At 40.1% G+C, this 24,913-nt stretch overlaps 1 protein-coding gene across 1 annotated transcript in view; it reads right to left on the bottom strand.

Annotated features, from left to right (window-relative positions):
* lrrc4ba (leucine rich repeat containing 4Ba) overlaps nucleotides 1–24,913 on the bottom strand; it is a 145,561-nt gene that overhangs the window by 24,255 nt on the left and 96,393 nt on the right. Inside the window, exon 2 of the mRNA XM_062050248.1 lies at nucleotides 11,932–12,388. Coding sequence (XP_061906232.1) covers nucleotides 11,932–12,180 — 249 coding nt within the window. The 5' untranslated portion in view covers nucleotides 12,181–12,388. The remainder of the gene's footprint in view (nucleotides 1–11,931; nucleotides 12,389–24,913) is intronic.

The following is a 24,913-nucleotide window of genomic DNA, read 5'->3' as shown; positions in this document are numbered from 1 at the left end:
AACCCACTACTACCGACCACGCAGTCTGATAGTTTATATATCAATGATGAAATCTTAACATTATAACACATGCCAATACGGCCGGGTTAACTTATAAAGTGACATTTTAAATTTGCCGCTAAACTTCCGGTTCGAAACGCCTCTGAGGATGACGTATGCGCGTGACGTAGCCCGGGGAACACGGGTATGCCTTCCACATTGAAGCCAATACGAAAAAGCTCTGTTTTCATTTCATAATTCCACAGTATTCTGGACATCTGTGTTCGTGAATCTGTTGCAATCATGTTCATTGCATTATGGAGAAAGAAGCTGAGCAGGCAAAGAAGAAAGTTGTCGGTGCGAAATGGACGTATTTTCGAACGTAGTCAGCAACAACAGTACACAGCCGGCGCTTCTTTGTTTACATTCCCGAAAGATGCAGTCAAGATGGAAGAACTCGGATAACAGAGACTCTAACCAGGAGAACTTTTGACTTCGATACACAGACGCCTGTAGAGAACTGGGACAACACAGACTCTTACCAGGATTACTTTGATTTGGATGACAAAGACGCAGACGTGCTACTGTGAGTATGCAGCTTTGGCTTCTAAACATTTGATCGCTTGACCGTATGTGCGCAACTTTTTTTTGCGTATGTACGTAACTTTTTAAAAATATATAAGCTTTATGAACCTTGGGTTAGGTGAACGGTCTTTTGGGCTGAGTGATTGTGTGTGTTGATCAGGTGTTTGAATTGTATTGGCGTGTTCTATGGAGCTAGGAGCTAGCATAGGAGCTAGGAGTTAGCATAACAAAGACGTAGGTGTTTTTATGCAGGATTAATTTGTGTCATATTAAATATAAGCCTGGTTGTGTTGTGGCTAATAGAGTAAATATATGTCTTGTGTTTATTTACTGTTGTAGTCATTCCCAGCTGAATATCAGGTACCGTGAGTATGCAGCCTTGGCTGCTAAACATTTGATAGCTTGACCGTACGTGCGCGTCACGTACGTAACTTTTTAAAAATATATGAGCTTTATGAACCTTGGGTTAGGTGAACGGTCTTTTGGGCTGAGTGATTGTGTGTGTTGATCAGGTGTTTGAATTGTATTGGCGTGTTCTATGGAGCTAGGAGCTAGCAGAGGAGCTAGGAGCTAGCATAACAAACACGTAGGTGTTTTTATGCAGGATTAATTTGTGGCATATTAAATATAAGCCTGGTTGTGTTGTGGCTAATAGAGTATATATATGTCTTGTGTTTATTTACTGTTGTAGTCATTCCCAGCTGAATATCAGGTCACCCCCGGCTCTCACAGCATCTTCCCTATCTGAATAGCTTCAACTCCCCACTAGTCCTTCACTTGCACTTTACTCATCCACAAATCTTTCATCCTCGCTCAAATTAATGGGGAAATTGTCGCTTTCTCGGTCCGAATCTCTCTCACTTCATGCGGCCATCATTGTAAACAATAGGGAACTTTGCGTATATGTTCAACTGACTACGTCACGCTACTTCCGGTAGGGGCAAGCCTTTTTTTTATCAGATACCAAAAGTTGCAATCTTTATCGTCGTTGTTCTATACTAAATCCTTTCAGCAAAAATATGGCAATATGGCGAAATGATCAAGTATGACACATAGAATAGATCTGCTATCCCCGTTTAAATAAAAAAATTTCATTTCAGTAGGCCTTTAAGCGTGGATGGTTACCTGAAAGGTGTGTTATTGCATGGTCGGTAAACGGGCCACACGAGCAAAGATGACTGATGTGACGATACTTTAGAAATTTTTTTTGCAAGTATTGTTAGATTAAACTGTTAGCAAGTTTTGAATAAAAACAATGATGTACAATCAAGAGTAGAAAAATTACAATATGACATTCTCACAATAAAATTAAATTTTTCACAAAATATTGCAGTCATTTTTAAAGTCAACTAAAATTATGTAATTTACTGCAATTAATCGTGAATAATCCAAATTCAAACACGTGATTAATCTGATCTTTTTTGTAATATTCTTTGACAGCTCTCATTTAAAGACGATTGTTTGTATTATTAAAAATTACATTTTTATAATAATTTTACAGCTTTGTTTTGTTACTTGTTTGTCAATTAGTTGGTTAGCAACATAACTCAAAATGTTATGGGTAGATTTTGAGTTATTGATGCTGGTCTAAAGGGTATTGATGCTGGTCTAAAAGGTAATGATGCTGGTCTAAAGGGTATTGATGCTGGTCTAAAAGGTAATGATGCTGGTCTAAAGGGTATTGATGCTGGTCTAAAAGGTAATGATGCTGGTCTAAAGGGTATTGATGCTGGTCTAAAAGGTATTGAGCCGAGAATGTCGTTGTGGCTTGTGCAGCCCTTTGAGACACTCGTGATTAAGGGCTATACAAATAAAGTTTGATTGATTGATTGATGGCGGTCTAAAAGGCATTGATGGCGGTCTAAAGGCATTGATGGCAGTCTAAAAGGCATTGATGGCGGTGTAAGGATATTGACGGCGGTCTAAAAGTATCGATGGCGGTCTAAAAGTATCGATGGCGGTCTAAAGGTATCGATGGCGGTCTAAAGGCATCGACGGCGGTCTAAAATGTATTGATGGTGGTCTAAAATGTATTGATGGCGGTCTAAAGGTATTAACGGCGGTCTAAAATGTATTGATGGTGGTCTAAAATGTATTGATGGCGGTCTAAAGGCATTGATGGCGGTCTAAAATGTATTGATGGCGGTCTAAAGGTATTAACGGCGGTCTAAAATGTATTGATGGTGGTCTAAAATGTATTGATGGCGGTCTAAAGGCATTGATGGCGGTTTAAAGGCATTGATGGCGGTCTAAAAGTATTGATGACATTCTAAAGGCATTGATGGCGGTCTAAAAGGTATTGATGGCGGTCTAAAGGCATTGATGGTGGTCTAAAAGTATTGATGGCGGTCTAAAGGCATTGATGGCGGTCTCAAAGGCATTGATGGCAGTCTAAAAGGCATTGGTGGTGGTGTAAGGATATTGACGGCGGTCTAAAAGTATCGATGGCGGTCTAAAAGTATCGATGGCGGTCTAAAGGTATCGATGGCGGTCTAAAGGCATCGACGGCGGTCTAAAATGTATTGATGGTGGTCTAAAATGTATTGATGGCGGTCTAAAGGTATCGATGGCGGTCTAAAGGTATTAACGGCGGTCTAAAATGTATTGATGGTGGTCTAAAATGTATTGATGGCGGTCTAAAGGCATTGATGGCGGTTTAAAGGCATTGATGGCGGTCTAAAAGTATTGATGACATTCTAAAGGCATTGATGGCGGTCTAAAAGGTATTGATGGCGGTCTAAAGGCATTGATGGTGGTCTAAAAGTATTGATGGCGGTCTAAAGGCATTGATGGCGGTCTCAAAGGCATTGATGGCAGTCTAAAAGGCATTGGTGGTGGTGTAAGGATATTGACGGCGGTCTAAAAGTATCGATGGCGGTCTAAAAGTATCGATGGCGGTCTAAAGGTATCGATGGCGGTCTAAAGGCATCGACGGCGGTCTAAAATGTATTGATGGTGGTCTAAAATGTATTGATGGCGGTCTAAAGGTATCGATGGCGGTCTAAAGGTATTAACGGCGGTCTAAAATGTATTGATGGTGGTCTAAAATGTATTGATGGCGGTCTAAAGGCATTGATGGCGGTTTAAAGGCATTGATGGCGGTCTAAAAGTATTGATGACATTCTAAAGGCATTGATGGCGGTCTAAAAGGTATTGATGGCGGTCTAAAGGCATTGATGGTGGTCTAAAAGTATTGATGGCGGTCTAAAGGCATTGATGGCGGTCTAAAAGTATTGATGGCGGTCTAAAAGTATTGATGGCGGTCTAAAGGCATTGATGGCGGTCTAAAAGGTATTGATGGCGGTCTAAAGGCATTGATGGTGGTCTAAAAGTATTGATGGCGGTCTAAAGGCATTGATGGCGGTCTAAAGGCATTGATGGTGGTCTAAAAGTATTGATGGCGGTCTAAAGGTATTAACGGCGGTCTAAAATGTATTAATGGCGGTCTAAAGGCATTGATGGTGGTCTAAAATGTATTGATTGCATTCTAAAGGTACTGATGGCGGTGTAAGGATATTGATGGCGGTCTAAAAGGTATTGATGACGTTGTAAGGATATTGATGGCGCTCTAAAGGTATTGATGGCGGTCTAAAGGCATTGATGGCGGTCTCAAAGGCATTGATGGCAGTCTAAAAGGCATTGGTGGTGGTGTAAGGATATTGACGGCGGTCTAAAAGTATCGATGGCGGTCTAAAAGTATCGATGGCGGTCTAAAGGTATCGATGGCGGTCTAAAGGCATCGACGGCGGTCTAAAATGTATTGATGGTGGTCTAAAATGTATTGATGGCGGTCTAAAGGTATCGATGGCGGTCTAAAGGTATTAACGGCGGTCTAAAATGTATTGATGGTGGTCTAAAATGTATTGATGGCGGTCTAAAGGCATTGATGGCGGTTTAAAGGCATTGATGGCGGTCTAAAAGTATTGATGACATTCTAAAGGCATTGATGGCGGTCTAAAAGGTATTGATGGCGGTCTAAAGGCATTGATGGTGGTCTAAAAGTATTGATGGCGGTCTAAAGGCATTGATGGCGGTCTAAAAGTATTGATGGCGGTCTAAAAGTATTGATGGCGGTCTAAAGGCATTGATGGCGGTCTAAAAGGTATTGATGGCGGTCTAAAGGCATTGATGGTGGTCTAAAAGTATTGATGGCGGTCTAAAGGCATTGATGGCGGTCTAAAGGCATTGATGGTGGTCTAAAAGTATTGATGGCGGTCTAAAGGTATTAACGGCGGTCTAAAATGTATTAATGGCGGTCTAAAGGCATTGATGGTGGTCTAAAATGTATTGATTGCATTCTAAAGGTACTGATGGCGGTGTAAGGATATTGATGGCGGTCTAAAAGGTATTGATGACGTTGTAAGGATATTGATGGCGCTCTAAAGGTATTGATGGCGGTCTAAAAGGTATTGATGGCGGTGTAAGGATATTGATGGCGGTCTAAAGGTATTAACGGCGGTCTAAAAGTATTAACGGCGGTCTAAAATGTATTAATGGCGGTCTAAAGGCATTGATGGCTGTCTAAAAGTATTGATGGCGGTCTAAAGGCATTGATGGCGGTCTAAAGGCATTGATGGTGGTCTAAAAGTATTGATGGCGGTCTAAAGGTATTAACGGCGGTCTAAAATGTATTAATGGCGGTCTAAAGGCATTGATGGTGGTCTAAAATGTATTGATTGCATTCTAAAGGTACTGATGGCGGTGTAAGGATATTGATGGCGGTCTAAAGGTATTGATGGCGGTCTAAAAGGTATTGATGGCGCTGTAAGGATATTGATGGCGGTCTGAAGGTATTAACGGCGGTCTAAAAGTATTAACGGCGGTCTAAAATGTATTAATGGCGGTCTAAAGGCATTGATGGCGGTCTAAAATGTATTGATTGCGTTCTAAAGGTACTGATGGCGGTGTAAGGATATTGATGGCGGTCTAAAAGGTATTGATGGCGGTCTAAAAGGTATTGATGACGTTGTAAGGATATTGATGGCGGTCTAAAGGTATTGATGGCGGTCTAAAGGTATTGATGGCGGTCTAAAAGGTATTGATGGCGGTGTAAGGATATTGATGGCGGTCTAAAGGTATTGATGGCGGTCTAAAAGGTATTGATGGCGGTCTAAAAGGTATTGATGACGTTGTAAGGATATTGATGGCGGTCTAAAGGTATTGATGGCGGTCTAAAGGTATTGATGGCGGTCTAAAAGGTATTGATGGCGGTGTAAGGATATTGATGGCGGTCTAAAAGTATCGACGCGGTCTAAAGGCATTGATGGCGGTCTAAAATGTATTGATGGCGGTCTAAAGGCATTGATGGCGGTCTAAAAGTATCGACGGCGGTCTAAAGGCATTGATGGCGGTCTAAAATGTATTGATGGCGGTCTAAAGGCATTGATGGCGGTCTAAAGGCATTGATGGCGGTCTAAAGGTATTGATGGCGGTCTAAAGGCATTGATGGCGGTCTAAAGGTATTGATGGCGGTCTAAAGGCATTGATGGCGGTCTAAAGGTATTGATGGCGGTCTAAAAGGTATTGATGGCGGTGTAAGGATATTGATGGCGGTCTAAAAGTATCGACGCGGTCTAAAAGTATCGACGGCGGTCTAAAGGCATTGATGGTGGTCTAAAATGTATTGATGGCGGTCTAAGGCATTGATGGCGGTCTAAAATGTATTGATGGCGGTCTAAAGGGATTGATGGCGGTCTAAAGGCATTGATGGCGGTTTAAAGGCATTGATGGCGGTCTAAAAGTATTGATGACATTCTAAAGGCATTGATGGCGGTCTAAAAGGTATTGATGGCGGTCTAAAGGCATTGATGGCGGTCTAAAAGTATTGATGACATTCTAAAGGCATTGATGGTGGTCTAAAGGCATTGATGGCGGTCTAAAGGCATTGATGGCGGTCTAAAAGTATTGATGACATTCTAAAGGCATTGATGGTGGTCTAAAGGCATTGATGGCGGTCTAAAGGCATTGATGGCGGTCTAAAGGCATTGATGGCGGTCTAAAGGCATTGATGGCGGTCTAAAAGTATTGATGACATTCTAAAGGCTTTGATGGTGGTCTAAAGGCATTGATGGCGGTCTAAAGGCATTGATGGCGGTCTAAAAGTATTGATGACATTCTAAAGGCTTTGATGGTGGTCTAAAGGCATTGATGGCGGTCTAAAGGCATTGATGGCGGTCTAAAAGTATTGATGACATTCTAAAGGCATTGATGGTGGTCTAAAGGCATTGATGGCGGTCTAAAAGTATTGATGACATTCTAAAGGCATTGATGGTGGTCTAAAGGCATTGATGGCGGTCTAAAAGTATTGATGACATTCTAAAGGCTTTGATGGTGGTCTAAAGGCATTGATGGCGGTCTAAAGGCATTGATGGCGGTCTAAAAGTATTGATGACATTCTAAAGGCTTTGATGGTGGTCTAAAGGCATTGATGGCGGTCTAAAGGCATTGATGGCGGTCTAAAAGTATTGATGACATTCTAAAGGCATTGATGGTGGTCTAAAGGCATTGATGGCGGTCTAAAAGTATTGATGACATTCTAAAGGCATTGATGGTGGTCTAAAGGCATTGATGGCGGTCTAAAAGTATTGATGACATTCTAAAGGCTTTGATGGTGGTCTAAAGGCATTGATGGCGGTCTAAAGGCATTGATGGCGGTCTAAAAGTATTGATGACATTCTAAAGGCATTGATGGCGGTCTAAAGGCATTGATGGCGGTCTAAAAGTATTGATGACATTCTAAAGGCATTGATGGCGGTCTAAAGGCATTGATGGCGGTCTAAAAGTATTGATGACATTCTAAAGGCATTGATGGCGGTCTAAAAGTGTTGATGACATTCTAAAGGCATTGATGGTGGTCTAAAGGCATTGATGGCGGTCTAAAAGGTATTGATGACGTTGTAAGGATATTGATGGCGCTCTAAAGGTATTGATGGCGGTCTAAAAGGTATTGATGGCGGTGTAAGGATATTGATGGCGGTCTAAAGGTATTAACGGCGGTCTAAAAGTATTAACGGCGGTCTAAAATGTATTAATGGCGGTCTAAAGGCATTGATGGCGGTCTAAAAGTATTGATGGCGGTCTAAAGGCATTGATGGCGGTCTAAAGGCATTGATGGTGGTCTAAAAGTATTGATGGCGGTCTAAAGGTATTAACGGCGGTCTAAAATGTATTAATGGCGGTCTAAAGGCATTGATGGTGGTCTAAAATGTATTGATTGCATTCTAAAGGTACTGATGGCGGTGTAAGGATATTGATGGCGGTCTAAAAGGTATTGATGACGTTGTAAGGATATTGATGGCGCTCTAAAGGTATTGATGGCGGTCTAAAAGGTATTGATGGCGCTGTAAGGATATTGATGGCGGTCTGAAGGTATTAACGGCGGTCTAAAAGTATTAACGGCGGTCTAAAATGTATTAATGGCGGTCTAAAGGCATTGATGGCGGTCTAAAATGTATTGATTGCGTTCTAAAGGTACTGATGGCGGTGTAAGGATATTGATGGCGGTCTAAAAGGTATTGATGGCGGTCTAAAGGTATTGATGGCGGTCTAAAAGGTATTGATGGCGGTGTAAGGATATTGATGGCGGTCTAAAGGTATTGATGGCGGTCTAAAAGGTATTGATGGCGGTGTAAGGATATTGATGGCGGTCTAAAAGTATCGACGCGGTCTAAAGGCATTGATGGCGGTCTAAAATGTATTGATGGCGGTCTAAAGGCATTGATGGCGGTCTAAAAGTATCGACGGCGGTCTAAAGGCATTGATGGCGGTCTAAAATGTATTGATGGCGGTCTAAAGGCATTGATGGCGGTCTAAAGGCATTGATGGCGGTCTAAAGGTATTGATGGCGGTCTAAAGGCATTGATGGCGGTCTAAAGGTATTGATGGCGGTCTAAAGGCATTGATGGCGGTCTAAAAGGTATTGATGGCGGTGTAAGGATATTGATGGCGGTCTAAAAGTATCGACGCGGTCTAAAAGTATCGACGGCGGTCTAAAGGCATTGATGGTGGTCTAAAATGTATTGATGGCGGTCTAAAGGCATTGATGGCGGTCTAAAATGTATTGATGGCGGTCTAAAGGGATTGATGGCGGTCTAAAGGCATTGATGGCGGTTTAAAGGCATTGATGGCGGTCTAAAAGTATTGATGACATTCTAAAGGCATTGATGGCGGTCTAAAAGGTATTGATGGCGGTCTAAAGGCATTGATGGCGGTCTAAAAGTATTGATGACATTCTAAAGGCATTGATGGTGGTCTAAAGGCATTGATGGCGGTCTAAAGGCATTGATGGCGGTCTAAAAGTATTGATGACATTCTAAAGGCATTGATGGTGGTCTAAAGGCATTGATGGCGGTCTAAAGGCATTGATGGCGGTCTAAAGGCATTGATGGCGGTCTAAAGGCATTGATGGCGGTCTAAAAGTATTGATGACATTCTAAAGGCATTGATGGTGGTCTAAAGGCATTGATGGCGGTCTAAAAGTATTGATGACATTCTAAAGGCATTGATGGTGGTCTAAAGGCATTGATGGCGGTCTAAAAGTATTGATGACATTCTAAAGGCTTTGATGGTGGTCTAAAGGCATTGATGGCGGTCTAAAAGTATTGATGACATTCTAAAGGCATTGATGGTGGTCTAAAAGTATTGATGACATTCTAAAGGCTTTGATGGTGGTCTAAAGGCATTGATGGCGGTCTAAAAGTATTGATGACATTCTAAAGGCATTGATGGCGGTCTAAAGGCATTGATGGCGGTCTAAAAGTATTGATGACATTCTAAAGGCATTGATGGCGGTCTAAAGGCATTGATGGCGGTCTAAAAGTATTGATGACATTCTAAAGGCATTGATGGCGGTCTAAAGGCATTGATGGCGGTCTAAAAGTATTGATGACATTCTAAAGGCATTGATGGCGGTCTAAAAGTGTTGATGACATTCTAAAGGCATTGATGGCGGTCTAAAAGTATTGATGACATTCTAAAGGCATTGATGGTGGTCTAAAGGCATTGATGGCGGTCTAAAAGTATTGATGACATTCTAAAGGCATTGATGGCGGTCTAAAAGTATTGATGACATTCTAAAGGCATTGATGGTGGTCTAAAGGCATTGATGGCGGTCTAAAAGTATTGATGACATTCTAAAGGCATTGATGGCGGTCTAAAAGTATTGATGACATTCTAAAGGCATTGATGGCGGTCTAAAAGTATTGATGACATTCTAAAGGCATTGATGGTGGTCTAAAGGCATTGATGGCGGTCTAAAAGTATTGATGACATTCTAAAGGCATTGATGGCGGTCTAAAAGTATTGATGACATTCTAAAGGCATTGATGGCGGTCTAAAAGTATTGATGACATTCTAAAGGCATTGATGGTGGTCTAAAGGCATTGATGGCGGTCTAAAAGTATTGATGACATTCTAAAGGCATTGATGGCGGTCTAAAAGTGTTGATGACATTCTAAAGGCATTGATGGTGGTCTAAAGGCATTGATGGCGGTCTAAAAGTATTGATGACATTCTGAAGGCATTGATGGCGGTCTAAAGGCATTGATTCTAAAGGCACTGATGGCGGTCTAAAAGTATTGATGACATTCTAAAGGCATTGATGGCGGTCTAAAAGTATTGATGACATTCTAAAGGCATTGATGGCGGTCTAAAGGCATTGATGGCGGTCTAAAAGTATTGATGACATTCTAAAGGCATTGATGGCGGTCTAAAGGCATTGATGGCGGTCTAAAAGGCATTGATGGCGGTTTAAAGGCATTGATGGCGGTCTAAAATTATTGATGACATTCTAAAGGAATTGACGGCGGTCTAAAAGTATTGATGCAGTCTAAAGGAATTGATGGCGGTCTAAAAGTATTGATGACATTCTAAAGGAATTGATGGCGGTCTAAAAGGCATTGATGGCGGTCTAAAAGTATTGATGACATTCTAAAGGAATTGATGGCGGTCTAAAAGGCATTGATGGCGGTCTAAAAGTATTGATGACATTCTAAAGGCATTGATGGCGGTCTAAAGGCATTGATTCTAAAGGCATTGATGGCGGTCTAAAAGTATTGATGACATTCTAAAGGCATTAATGGTGGTCTAAAAGTATTGATGACATTCTAAAGGCATTGATGGCGGTCTAAAAGGCATTGATGGCGGTTTAAAGGCATTGATGGCGGTCTAAAATTATTGATGACATTCTAAAGGAATTGACGGCGGTCTAAAAGTATTGATGACATTCTAAAGGAATTGATGGCGGTCTAAAAGTATTGATGACATTCTAAAGGAATTGATGGCGGTCTAAAAGGCATTGATGGCGGTCTAAAAGTATTGATGCAGTCTAAAGGGATTGAAAACATCCATGGTGTGTGTGTGTGTGTGTGTGTGTGTGTGTGTGTGTGTGTGTGTGTGTGTGTGTGTGTGTGTGTGTGTGTGTGTGTGTGTGTGTGTGTGTGTGTGTGTGTGTGTGTGTGTGTGTGTGTGTGTGTGTGTGTGTGTGTGTGTGTGTGTGTGTGTGTGTGTGTGTGTGTGTGTCTAAAGGTATTGATGGCGTCCTAAAAGGCATTGATGGCGGTCTAAAATGTATTGATTGCATTCTAAAGGTACTGATGGCGGTCCAAGGATATTGATGACGGTCTAAGGATATTGATAGCGGCTTAAAAGATATTGATGGCGGTCAAAAGGTATTGATGACGTTCTAAAGGTATTGACGGCGATGTAAGGATATTGACGGCGGTCTAAAAGGTATTGATTGCGTTCTAAAGGTGCTGATGGCGGTGTAAGGATATTGATTGCGTTCTAAAGGTGCTGATGGCAGTGTAAGGATATTGACGGCGGTGTAAGGATATTGACGCGGCCTAAAAGGCAGTGACGGCGGGCATTGACGCCGACCTAAAAGGCATTGACGGCGGCCGAAAAGGCATAGATGGCGGCCGAAAAGGCATTGACGTTCTAAAGGTATTGATGGCGGTCTAAAATGTATTGATGGCGGTCCAAAGGCATTGACGGCGGTCTAAATGTATTGACGGCGGTGTAAGGATATTGACGGCGGTCTAAAAGGTATTGACAGCAGTCTAAGGATATTGACGGTGGTCTAAGGATATTGACGGTGGTCTAAGGATATTGACGGCGGTCTAAGGATATTGACGGCGGTCTAAAGGTATTGATGGCGGTCTAAAGGTATTGATGGCGGTCTAAAGGTATTGATGGCGGTCTAAAGGTATTGATGGCGGTCTAAAGGTATTGATGGCGGTCTAAAGGTATTGATGGCGGTCTAAAGGTATTGATGGTGGTCTAAAGGTATTGATGGCGGTCTAAAGGTATTGATGGCGGTCTAAAGGTATTGATGGCGGTCTAAAGAAATACATGAGTGTCTGGGCCCACCTGGATGGTGTTCTCCTGCAGGTTGAGGTATCGTGTGTTGACAGAGATGCTCTCGGGGACGTCGTCCAGGTTCTGCCTGGTGCAGATGACTCGGCTGGCCTGGTTGGAGCAGGTGCAGTGGGCGGGGCAGGAGGAGGAGGCGGCGCCCACCAGCTGGAACCCAGGCAGCAGGAAGTGCAGCAGCAGCTGGGCCAGCAGAAAGAGGAAGGGGGGAGGGCCGGGAAGGCAGGTCAGCGTGGCGATGCGCATGGCAACTGGGTCATGACCCGGCGCTGCGATCCGAAGGTGCGGCCCACGTGTCCCAGGAAGCCTCGGCTTTCCCTCTGCTCCGCCTCCTCAGCGCCGCATCCCGCCTTTCCTGCTCGGGCTCCTCTGTTGTTCCTGCTTGTTGTGGGAACATAAAGCGACGCGCCGCCTTTCTTCCTTCCTCTTGTTGGCGACACAAAGGCGAGAGTCACTGTTGAGCAACAAGAGGCGAACACAAAGAAGACAAAGAAGAAAGCGTATTAAAGACTCGCTGTTTTCCTCCAACACCACAAATAATGGCGAGACATTTATAGCTCGTCATCGGGGGAAGCTTGTCAGAAAGAATCTTTTGCAGGCATTAGAACTTTTTGTGTCGGCGCTCAAATCAAATCCCACGTAATCCCCCAGCAGACGCCATGTCAGCAGTCATCACATCGCCACGGCGACGGCAGGTGCACCGGACGTCCTGTAATTAACCTGCGACCTCATTCACATCAGCAACTTTTTGCCAAAGTCCTGTACCAAAGTGGACCGTGGAGAAGATCGTGAAAAATTCACTTTTCACGATTGCCATTTTGTAACGATTATTTCTTGAATCAATTTAATTTAATTAATCTGATGGATGGAATCTGTAAATAGCATTTTTTATCGCAACAAACTTTTTCAACAACATTTTTCCAATGAATTTCCCAAAAATACACCAACAATTTTCACCTATGTACAAACTTGACATGCAATGAAAATGACTAAAAGAGAATGGAGAATCGATCCTTGATGCCTTTTTAAGTGTGCTGCTGTCAAAAGTTATTTTCACTTTCACTTCAAAATGCTTATTTCTCACAGCGGTTCTGATAATGTTAACCTTTTTATTTTTATTTTTTAAATTGAACAACAAACAAAAATACACAATGTACAAAACCCAAAACCAGTGAAGTTGGCACGTTGTGTAAAAGGTAAATAAAAACAGAATACAAAGATTTGCAAATCCTTTTCAACTTATATTCAATTGAATAGACTGAAAAGACAAGATATTTAATGTTCCAACTGAGAAACTTGTTTTTTATTTTTTTGCAAATAATCATTAACTTAGAATTTAATGGCAGCAACACGTTGCAAAAAAGTTGGCACAGGAGCATTTTTACCACTGTGTTACATGGCCTTTCCTTTTAATAAACACTCAGTAGATGTTTGGGAACTGAGGAGACCAATTTTTTTAAGCTTTTCAGGTGGAATTCTTTCCCATTCTTGCTTGATGTACAGCTTAAGTTGTTCAACAGTCCGGGGGTCTCCGTTGTGGTATTTTAGGCTTCATAATGCACCACACATTTTCAATAGGAGACAGGTCTGGACTACAGGCAGGCCAGTCTAGTACCCGCACTCTTTTACTATGAAGCCACATTGATGTAACACGTGGCTTGGCATTGTCTTGCTAAAATAAGCAGGGGCGTCCATGGTAACGTTGCTTGGATGGCAACATATGTTGCTCCAAAACCTGTATGTACCTTTCAGCATTAATGGCGCCTTCACAGATGTGTAAGTTACCCATGTCTTGGGCACTAATACACCCCCATACCATCACAGATGCTGGCTTTTCAACTTTGCGCCTATAACAATCCGGATGGTTCTTTTCCTCTTTGGTCCGTAGGACACAACGTACACAGTTTCCAAAAACAATTTGAAATGTGCACTCGTCGGACCACAGTACATTTTTCATCAGTCTATCTTAGATAAGCTCGGGCCCAGCAAAGCCGGCTGCGTTTCTGGGTGTTGTTGATAAATGGCTTTCGCTTTGCATAATAGAGTTTTAACTTGCACTTACAGAAGTAGCGACAAACTGTAGTTACTGACAGTGGTTTTCTGAAGTGTTCCTGAGCCCATGTGGTGATATCCTTTACACTCTGATGTCGCTTTTTGATGCAGTACCGCCTGAGGGAGCGAAGGTGCGTAATATCATCGCTTAAGTGCAGTGATTTCTCCAGAATCTGAACCTATTGATGATATTACGGACCGTAGATGGTGAAATTGCTAAATTCCTTGTAATAGCTCGTTGAGAAATGTTCTTAAACAATTTGCTCAAGCATTTGTTGACAAAGTGGCGACCCTCGCCCCATCCTTGTTTGTGAATGACTGGAAGCTGCTTTTATGCCCAATCATGGCACCCACCTGTTCCCAATTAGCCTGTTTGATGAGCATTCCTCAACTTTCTTAGTCTTTTTTGCCCTTTGTGCCAGCTTTTTTGAAACATGTTGCAGGCATCAAATTCCAAATGAGTTAATATTTGCAAAAATAACAAAGTTTACCCGTACGAACATTAAATAACTTGTCTTTGCAGTCCATTCAACTGAATATAGGTTGAAAACTATTTACAAATCATTGTATTCTGTTGTTTTTTTACCAATTACACAACGTGCCAACTTCACTGGTTTTGGGATTTGTACATAAAAGTCAAGGCACTTTCAACATATTCAACAATTTTTACACATCCATCAGGTTGGCTTTAACCAAACATGTCAAGGAAAGAAAATAACACCAAATACAAATAGAGTATAAAAAAACCCAAAACAATAATAATAAACAATGTGATCAAATACTAAATTCCCAAAAGACAGAAAAAGGGCTAATTTAAATCACTTCAAATTGTTTCAATAAAGTTACCAATTTAAGGACTTTTGTACTATTAACCATTTTCCAAGATTTAACTGATCATTTGAAACCATAGATTTTACTTTCAGAAATCAACATTTATGTATAAATAATGATTTACTGTACGTCATCGATGACGTCAATTAATTCCACAAATCATCATTGACGGTCATTCCCCACCTTAAGTACACTCCAATATGTAAACAAAAGGAGACAACGCTGGTGGGTTCTACAAACCCCAAAACCAGTGAAGTTGTCACGTTGTGTAAATGGTAAATAAAAACAGAATACAATAATTTGCAAATCCTTTTCTTCTTATATTCAATTGAATAGACTGCAAAGACAAGATGCTTAACGTTCGAACTGGTAAACATTATTTTTTGCAAATATTAGCTCATTTGGAATTTGATGCCTGCAACATGTTTCAAAAAAGCTGGCACAAGTGGCAAAAAAGACTGAGAAAGTTGAGGAATGCTTATCAAACACTTATTTGGAGGATCCCACAGGTGAACAGGCTAATTGGGAACAGGTGGGTGCCATGATTGGGTATAAAAGCAGCTTCCATGAAATGCTCAGTCATTCACAAACAAGGATGGGGCGAGGGTCACCAGTTTGCAAACGAGTGAGCAAATTGTCTAAGAACAACATTTCTCAACGAGCAGTTGCAAGGAATTTAGGGATTTCACCATCTACGGTCCATAGCAATCACTGCACGTAAGCGATGATATTACGAACCATCAAAAAGCGACATCAGTGTGTAAAGGATATCACCACATGGGCTCATGAACACTTTAGAAAACCACTGTCAGTAACTACAGTTGGTCGCTACATCTGTAAGTGCAAGTTAAAACTCTACTATGCAAAGAGAAAGCTATTTATCAACAACACCCAGAAACGCTGCTGGCTTTGCTGGGTCTGAGCTCATCTAAGATGGACTGATGCAAAGTGAAAAAGTGTTCTGTGATCTGAAAAGTGCACATTTCAAATTGTTTTTTGGAAACTGTGGACGTCGTGTCCTCCGGACCAAAAAGGAAAAGAACCAAAGATGAAAAGCCAGCATGTGTGATGGTATGGGGGTGTATTAGTGCCCAAGGCATGGGTAATTTACTCATCTGTGAAGGCACCATTAATGCTGAAAGGTACATACAGGTTTTGGAGCAACATATGTTGCCATCCAAGCAACATTGTCATGGACGCCCCTGCTTATTTCAGCAAGACAATGCCAAGCCACATGTTACAACAGCGTGGCTTCATAGTAAAAGAGTGCGGGTACTAGACTGGCCTGCCTGTAGTCCAGACCTGTTTCCCATTGAAAATATGAAGCCTAAAATACAACAACGGACAACTTAAGCTGTACATCAAGCAAGAATGAGTAAGAATTCCACCTGAAAAGCTTAAAAAATTGGTCTCCTCAGTTCCCAAACATCCACTGAGTGTTTATTAAAAGGAAAGGTCATGTAACACAGTGGTAAAAATGCTCCTGTGAGAACTTTTTGGCAATGTGTTGCTGCCATTAAATTCTAAGTTAATGATTATTTGCACAAAAAAAAAAAGTAGTTTCTCAGTTGGAACATTAAATATCTTGTCTTTGCAGTCTATTCAATTGTATATAAGTTGAAAATGATTTGCAAATCATTGTATTCTGTTTTTATTTATGAACTTCACTGGTTTAGAGTTTTGTAAAATGCCAATTCCGATGCTAATTCCAGACGTTAGCGCTGATGGCGGCTAGCATCTGCAGGTGGTGGGGACGCTAGCAGGCCGCGTCGGGCGCGGCTAGCTCCTTGTTAACCGCGGATGGAACGACGGGGCTTTGAAGAAGAGAGAGTGGGATTATTAATCTGATGAGTGTTTGTCTGCGGGCGGAAGAGGGAATTATCAACAGCAAAGTCAGAGACGAATACCGAGCGGCTGCAGAGGGAGGATGAGGGATAAAGAGACGGTATAAATAGTGCGGCCAGAGAGTAAAAGAGATGTGAGAACAAGGAGGAGGAGGAGAAGAAGCATTAATATTCATAACCTCAGTCAGAGAAGAAGAAGAAGAAGAAGAAGAAGAAGAAGATGGAGGTGAATGACAACATACAGCAGCATGAATATGAAACAGATGACATGCAGCCAGGTTGCTCCTGAGGGGGGCGGAGCAAAGAGGTCGACAGGCGGGGGTGGGGGGGGCGGGGTGATCAATAATGACAATGACACTCAAACACACACACAAGGACACACTGATAAATCAACAGCCCCCCCCCCCACAATTATAATGTAATTCTTGTCACCTTCATAGACTTTCGCACACATGTTTTATGTTATTTATACATACATACATTTTATATATATATATATATATATATATATATATATATATATATATATATATATATATATATATATATATATATATATATATATATATATATATATATATATATATATATATATATATATATATATACATACATTTTATATACCGGTATATATATAATTTTCAAAAAAAAAAATTTTTTTTAATTGTTTTATATATATATATATATATATATATATATATATATATATATATATATATATATATATATATATATATATTAAAAAATTCAAAAAAGTAATTTATTGGAAAATAATATATCCATCCCATCCATCCATTTTCTACCGCTTATTCCCTTCGGGGTCGCGGGGGGCGCTGGAGCCTATCTCAGCTACAATCGGGCGGAAGGCGGGGTACACCCTGGACAAGTCGCCACCTCATCGCAGGGCCAACACAGATAGACAGACAACATTCACACTCACATTCACACACTAGGGCCAATTTAGTGTTGCCAATCAACCTATCCCCAGGTGCATGTCTTTGGAGGTGGGAGGAAGCCGGAGTACCCGGAGGGAACCCACGCAGTCACGGGGAGAACATGCAAACTCCACACAGAAAGATCCTGAGGCTGCCGGAAAATATATATATATATATATATATATATATATATATATATATATATATATATATATATATATATATATATATATATATATATATATATATATATATATATATATATATATATATATATATATATATATATATATATATATATATATATATATACATATACACACACACATTTATGTATATATACATATATACACACTCCTATATATACACATTATATACACACACACATTTATATATACAATATTTTTTTTTAAAATGTAAAAAAAAAAATCCAAAAAAAGTTATTTATTTGAAAAGAATATATATGTATATATATAAATATATTTAAAACATTCTAAAATACAACAATTGAAAAACATTTTAAATTATACATATATATATATATATATATATATATATATATATATATATATATATATATATATATATATATATATATATATATGTAAACATCCATCCATCCATTTTCTACCGCTTACCCCTTTCAGGGTCGCGGGGGGTGCTGAAGCCTATCTCAGCTACAATCGTGCGGAAGGCGGGGTACACCCTGGACAAGTCGCTACGTCATCGCAGGGCCAACACAGATAGACAGACAACATTCACACTCACATTCACACACTAGGGCCAATTTAGTGTTGCCAATCAACCTATCCCCAGGTGCATGTCTTTGGAGGTGGGAGGAAGTCGGAGTACCCGGAGGGAACTCACGCAGCCACGGGGAGAACATGCAAACTCCACACAGAAACAATTATTTTTTTTTAATTAATAAACAAAAAAACAAAAAACATTTTTTTTTTTTTTTTTTTTACAGCGCCCCTAATTTCTACTTCCTAAACCAAAGTATTCAAGACACTCATCACCTGCTGTCACGCCCCCCACCCATGCAGTGTCCAGTCGCATTGGAATAGAACAGACAGCGCAGTGACCTCGCACTTTGATGAAACATTAACCTGCTACAATGTCACACATTAACCCCCTGACTCCCCTTCCCCTTTATTTTTACACACACACACACACACACACACACACTTGACACATACGCACACACTGCAGCTTCCTTTCCCAGCTTTACTCTCACTGGTGCTGCATTCAAATGTTCGCCCACAGTTACCATGGTTACCTATTCAGCGCTCCATCCAGCTGTATCCCACCGACTCCCCCCACCCCTCATTAGCACCCCGAACACACGCCTGTACAAATGGCACGGACCAAGCAAGGCGACACAGGCGCGGCGTGGCACAATCACCATCACGGCGTTGCACAGCACGTCAGCGACGCGGTACGGACCAGAACGGCGCAACTGGCCAGGTCAGAGGTCAAGATGGGGAGCAGATGAAAAAGTCAAATGTAAACCAACATTATGATGAATTCACTTCACATTTGTGTTCAACTACTTGGACTTCAACCCAAAATATTCTGGAAGAAAAACCAAAAACAATAAGTCTTCAACTTAAGTGATCAGTGATGGCACAGAGAGTGTGATGATAACCTTAGAACAGGAAATAGAATTCACCTCCATATAAGAACGAGTGGTGACATGTGTTCAAGGCAGCCAGGCTGTCATAATCCATCTGATTCATTACATCTTTTTTATGTTAGCACATATGCTACATGTATGCTAGCAGGAGCACAGCTAATAATAAACAAAATATTCATTTAATTTAATACATAATTACATACATATTCATGCTGACCTCTTTCAAGCTGCACAAGCAATGACGTCCGCAAGGCTACACTGTAAAAGAGTCAGAAGATTTTACTGTTAAGGCCTGGCAGGAATTTACCTATAATCGTCAGATTTACCGTAATGCACTGTAAAAAAAGGCCATAGTTTTACAGTAAAAAAAAAATTGCAGCTCAAATCACCATTATTTTAACATTAAAACAACAGTAGTATCGTTTGTCACTATACAATAATATGATGAAAAAAAAAATTAAACACTAAATTTTACTGTAAATTCTGGTGACTCAGTTTCCGTAAAATATATATATATATATATATATATATATATATATATATATATATATATATATATATATATATATATATATATATATATATATATATATACACACACACACTAGAGATGTCCAATAATGGCTTTTTTGCCGATATCCGATATTTCGATATTGTCCAACTTCTAATTACCGATTACGATATCAACCGATACCGATATATACAGTCGTGGAATTAACACATTATTATGCCTAATTTTGTGATGCCCCGCTGGATGCATTAAACAATGTAACAAGGTTTTCCAAAATAAATCAACTCAAGTTATGGAAAAAAAAATGCCAACATGGCACTGCCATATTTATTATGGAAGTCACAAAGTGCATTATTTTTTTTAACATGCCTTAAAACAGCAGCCTGGAATTTGGGACATGCTGTCCCTGAGAGAGCATGAGGAGGTTGAGGTGGGCGGGGTTGAAGTGTGTGTGTGTGTGTGGGGGGGGGGGGGGGGGGTGTAGCGGGATGTGTATATTGTAGAATCCCGGCTGAGTTAGTGCTGCAAGGGGTTCTGGGTATTTGTTATGTTGTGTTACGGTGCGGATGTTCTCCCGAAATATGTTTGTCATTCTTGTTTGGTGTGGGTTCACAGTGTGGTGCATATTTGTAACAGTGTTAAAGTTCTTTATACGGCGACCGTCAGTGTGACCTGTATGGCTGTTGACCAAGTGTGCCTTGCATTCACTTGTGTGTGTGAAAAGCCGTAGATATTATGTGACTGGGCCGGCACATTTTAAAGCATTTATCAGCCGATATCGGCAGTCCGATTTTATCGGACATCTCTAATATACATACATATGTGTGTGTAAAAACAATCTCTGGGAATCCACGTTGCGATCTGTGTGTGTGTAAAGAAATATATATCTACGTGTTGCAATCTGTGTGTCTGAGTTTACATTTGTGTGTGTAAAAACACAAAAAACAATCTGTGTGGAGCCGTGTTGCGATTTGTGTGTATAAAAAAAAGAAAAAAAAGTTTGATAAAAGTATAAAATATGAAAAGATAAAAATGTGCACAAATGGAGGGAAACGGAAAAACATTATATATACAGGTATGTTAGGGTTGTACGGTATACCGGTATTAGTATAGTACTGTGATACGAATGAATCATATTCTGTACTATACTGCCTCTAAAAAGTACCGGTCCCCCACCCCCTAAGGCCCTCTCGTCGTTGTCACGTCGTGTCATTGCTGGTTTACGAGCAGAGGAGCATGTTCGGCAGCGCACAATCACAGAGTACTTACAAGCAGACACAGTGTGTAGACAGAAAAGGGACAACTGACGCGTTTTGGCTTCAAAACTAACGATAAAGGTGAAGTTATAACACTGAAACGCCTTCAGGAAGAGGTGCTTTAAGACATGGCTAGCTAGCTAGCGGCTAAAGTCCATCCGCAGTAGGCAGTGTTTTAGCTACTTCTAAATCACTAATCCTTGTCTCCATGGCAACAAATAAAGTAAGTTTCTTACAAATATCATCTCTGCAGGACGAGGAATAGCTAAACATGCTTCACTACACACCGTATCACACCCGCGTCACAATGTAAACAAACGCCATGGCCGGATCTACACCTGACATCCACTGTAATGATACCAAGTACAGGAGCCTATCTATTCGATACTAAGATTACATCGATATTTTTTAGCATCACAAAATCTTCTTTTATTTAAAAAAAAAAACAATTTATATTATGTTTATAAACTCAGGAAATATGTCCCTGGACACATGAGGACTTTGAATATGACCAATGTATGATCCTGTAACTACTTGGTATTGGATTGATACACAAATGTGTGGTATCATCCAAAACTAATGTAAAGTATCAAACAACAGAATAATAAGCGATTATTACATTTTAACAGAAGTGTAGATAGAACATGTTAAAACAGAAAATAAGCAGATATTAACAGTAAATGAACAAGTAGATTAATAATTAATTTTCTACCACTTGTCCTTATTTGACAAAATAATAGAATGGAAAATGACACAATATGTTACTGCATATGTCAGCAGACTAAATTAGGAGCCTTTGTTTGCTTACTACTAATAAAAGACGAGTTGTCTTGTATGTTGACTATTTTATTTAAGGACAAACTTGCAATAAGAAACATATGTTTAATGTACCCTAAGATGTTTTGTTAAAATAAAGCCAATAATGCAATTTTTTGTGGTCCCCATTATTTAGAAAAGTATCAAAATACATTTTGGTACCGGTACCAAAATATCGGTATCGGGACAACACTAATATATACACTGTGTGTATATATATATATATATATATATATATATATATATATATATATATATATATATATATATATATATATATATATATATATATATATATATATATATATATATATATATATATATATATATATATATATATATATATATATTTTTTTTTTTAAGTTTACTAGTTGCGTTTGAATTTGAGACTCCACCGTGAAGTTGTGACTTAGAGAAGTATAATCTTGGCAACCACGCTTCTTCGCCCATGAACCTAAAATGAAAACCTAAACGCTTTCAACTTTAGCAACCTCCTTATGCATAATCAGTCTGGGTCAAGTTTGAAAGCGATGGGATGAAATATGAAGGACCAACTGGTTACGGAGCAACACCTGGAAATGGCCAACATCTGCAGAAAATGACCTTTTTTTGGTTGTTTTGAGGTTAAAAATGTGGATAAAAGAGGCGGAGTTGCATGTTAACTGAATTAGGCACAGGACTGTGTGACAATATTAATGAATTATTGCTGATATGAGGCCAAATTCCTCACTGGTGGTGCTGTTGCATGGTAAAAATCGTTGTTTGGCCTACGGAGAGTTAGCACTTTTTCACGTTTGGGCAACATTGCTCTTGACTGGATAGTTTACTGAGGTGTTCATTTCAGAATCACCATTTAACCATGTGACTAAATGTGTTAACTACCGTCATTTCTGGGCAATAGAGCACACCGGTGTTTAAGCCAAGTTTTAGGATAAGTAAACATTTTTACATTTATTGGTTGCGCCATAAAACGCAGATATATACCGGTACGAAAGATGTTTGTTTACATACCTTAATTGTTTCCAAACGGTGCCTGTAACAGGGCAGTAAAAGGGCTGATCAAACAAAACAGAAGTCATAGTGTGAAAGATAGCCCTACAATCAGCTAAACACACTCAATAACTCCACGGTGACGTTTTTGGTGAATTTACTGAGGACTTTGTGAAACTGAAAATACAAACAAAATGCCGTTTTAAGTTACTAATACCTACTAATAACACTCGTAAACATGTTAGCATATGAGCTAATGCTATTGGCACCAGCTTGATGACATTACGATGGCACGTACAAATATGCATTAAAACACTCCTACATGGGACGGTTTAGTAAGTAAGGATTGTTTTTAGTTATATTGTAAAACTGAAACGTGGCTTGGAGTGATGAGCAGGAACATTATGGATGTATACTTCCGGTACAAGGAACAAAACAGGAAGTATATTTTCAACCAGCAGCACCTGCAGTGAGCGAACTCGTCCAAAAGATGGCGCTATAGTCAAAAACAATAACGCACCTTTTTTAGTGTTCCTGTCGGCGTAAATGAAAACTATTTGTTGAACGCCAAACATTATTGTCGTTAGCTAAGAAAAACCCATGAATTAGCCGCGCCGTTTTATAAGCCGCAGGATTCAAAGCGTTGGAAAAAAAGTAGCGGCTTATGGTCCGGAAACCCCGGTACTTCTACCGGCAGATATATGGTGGGCCTCAAGTCATAATAAATGTCAGATTTCATGTCAAATTTCTGTTTGTTTTCACTTGCTTACAGGAAGTTGCTCTTTGTGTTGTGTTTGTTGTGCTGTCGGTCACCTCAACTTCTAATTAAAGTTTAGATCACATTTATAATCAAAAAAAAAAAAAAAAACAGGATGACAGTGCAAGAATATCAATAAAATATTTGAATGATTAATTTGATTACTTACAATATTTTGAGCCAAAATAAACCCAATAGTGCAAAATAAGTAACCATAAACAAAAGCTACTATTGGCTCTGATTTCAACTTAAAAGGTATTTCCTGCTTTATTAAAAAAAAAAAAAAAATTGTGGTAAGAAAAAAATATCAATCGAATCACTGTATTGAACACAAACTGATACTGCACTTGGTATCATTGCTGTTGATATTTGTATCAATCCACCCACCCCTGTTTACATTCTGGAGCTTTAGCTTAGCATGGCTTTTATTGTATCCTCATGCAGTGTGTGGTGTAGCATGTTTACAGAATAGTGCCGCTAGAATCCTGATGAGAGTGCGGAAATATGACCATATCACACCAATTCTCAAATCCTTTCACTGGCTTCCTGTTCCACTCAGGATTGAATACAAAGTCTCCCTACTAACCCACCAGTGCCTCCATGGAAATGCCCCCCTCTACCTCAAAGAACTACTCACCCCCAAATCCTCCACACGACACCTGCGCTCCGGACAGGCTAACCTCCTCCAACCTCCGAGGACAAAGCTACGAACAATGGGAGTCCGGGCTTTCTGCTCCGCCGCTCCCAGTCTGTGGAACGCTCTCCCTGACCACCTGAGGGCACCACAGACTGTGGATGCTTTTAAAAAAGGCTTAAAAACCATTCTTTTTAAAAAAAGCCTTTTTTTTTTTTTTAGATATATGCATACTAGTTCTAGCTATTAGGCTGTTCTAGTTTTTATTTATTTTTATTATCTTTCTATTTATTTTTATTTTTTTTATACACTGTAGCACTTTGAGGTTGTTTACTCAATGTAAAGTGCTTTTTAGAAATACAATCTATTATTATTATTATTATTATGTTTAGCTGGTCCTCCTTCAGTGATAATGTACTTGTAAGAAACATACTTTATTTGGTGCCACGGAGGGGTGGATGAGTAACTCGCACTGTGGAGGAACGTTAGCCGCTAGCTTGTTAGTAAGGAATCGACATTGTGTTGACAGCGAGAAAGTGTCACCAAGATGCTATATGACGAGTAGTATTAAAATCCTGGGCCAAATTGATATCATTTATATCGTCCTTGTGAAAATGTAAAATGTGAAAGTCTTCCCCATGAAAGTGTGCACGTTGTTGTTGTGACAGAGGAAAAGTACACGCTTCACTTCCTGTTATTCCCAAGGCGCAGACACGC

Source organism: Entelurus aequoreus, linkage group LG06 (assembly GCF_033978785.1).
Source record: "Entelurus aequoreus isolate RoL-2023_Sb linkage group LG06, RoL_Eaeq_v1.1, whole genome shotgun sequence".
NCBI lineage: Eukaryota > Metazoa > Chordata > Actinopteri > Syngnathiformes > Syngnathidae > Entelurus > Entelurus aequoreus.
The sequence above is the reverse complement of the archived record's forward strand: the minus strand, read 5'-3'. Positions and strand labels throughout refer to the sequence as shown.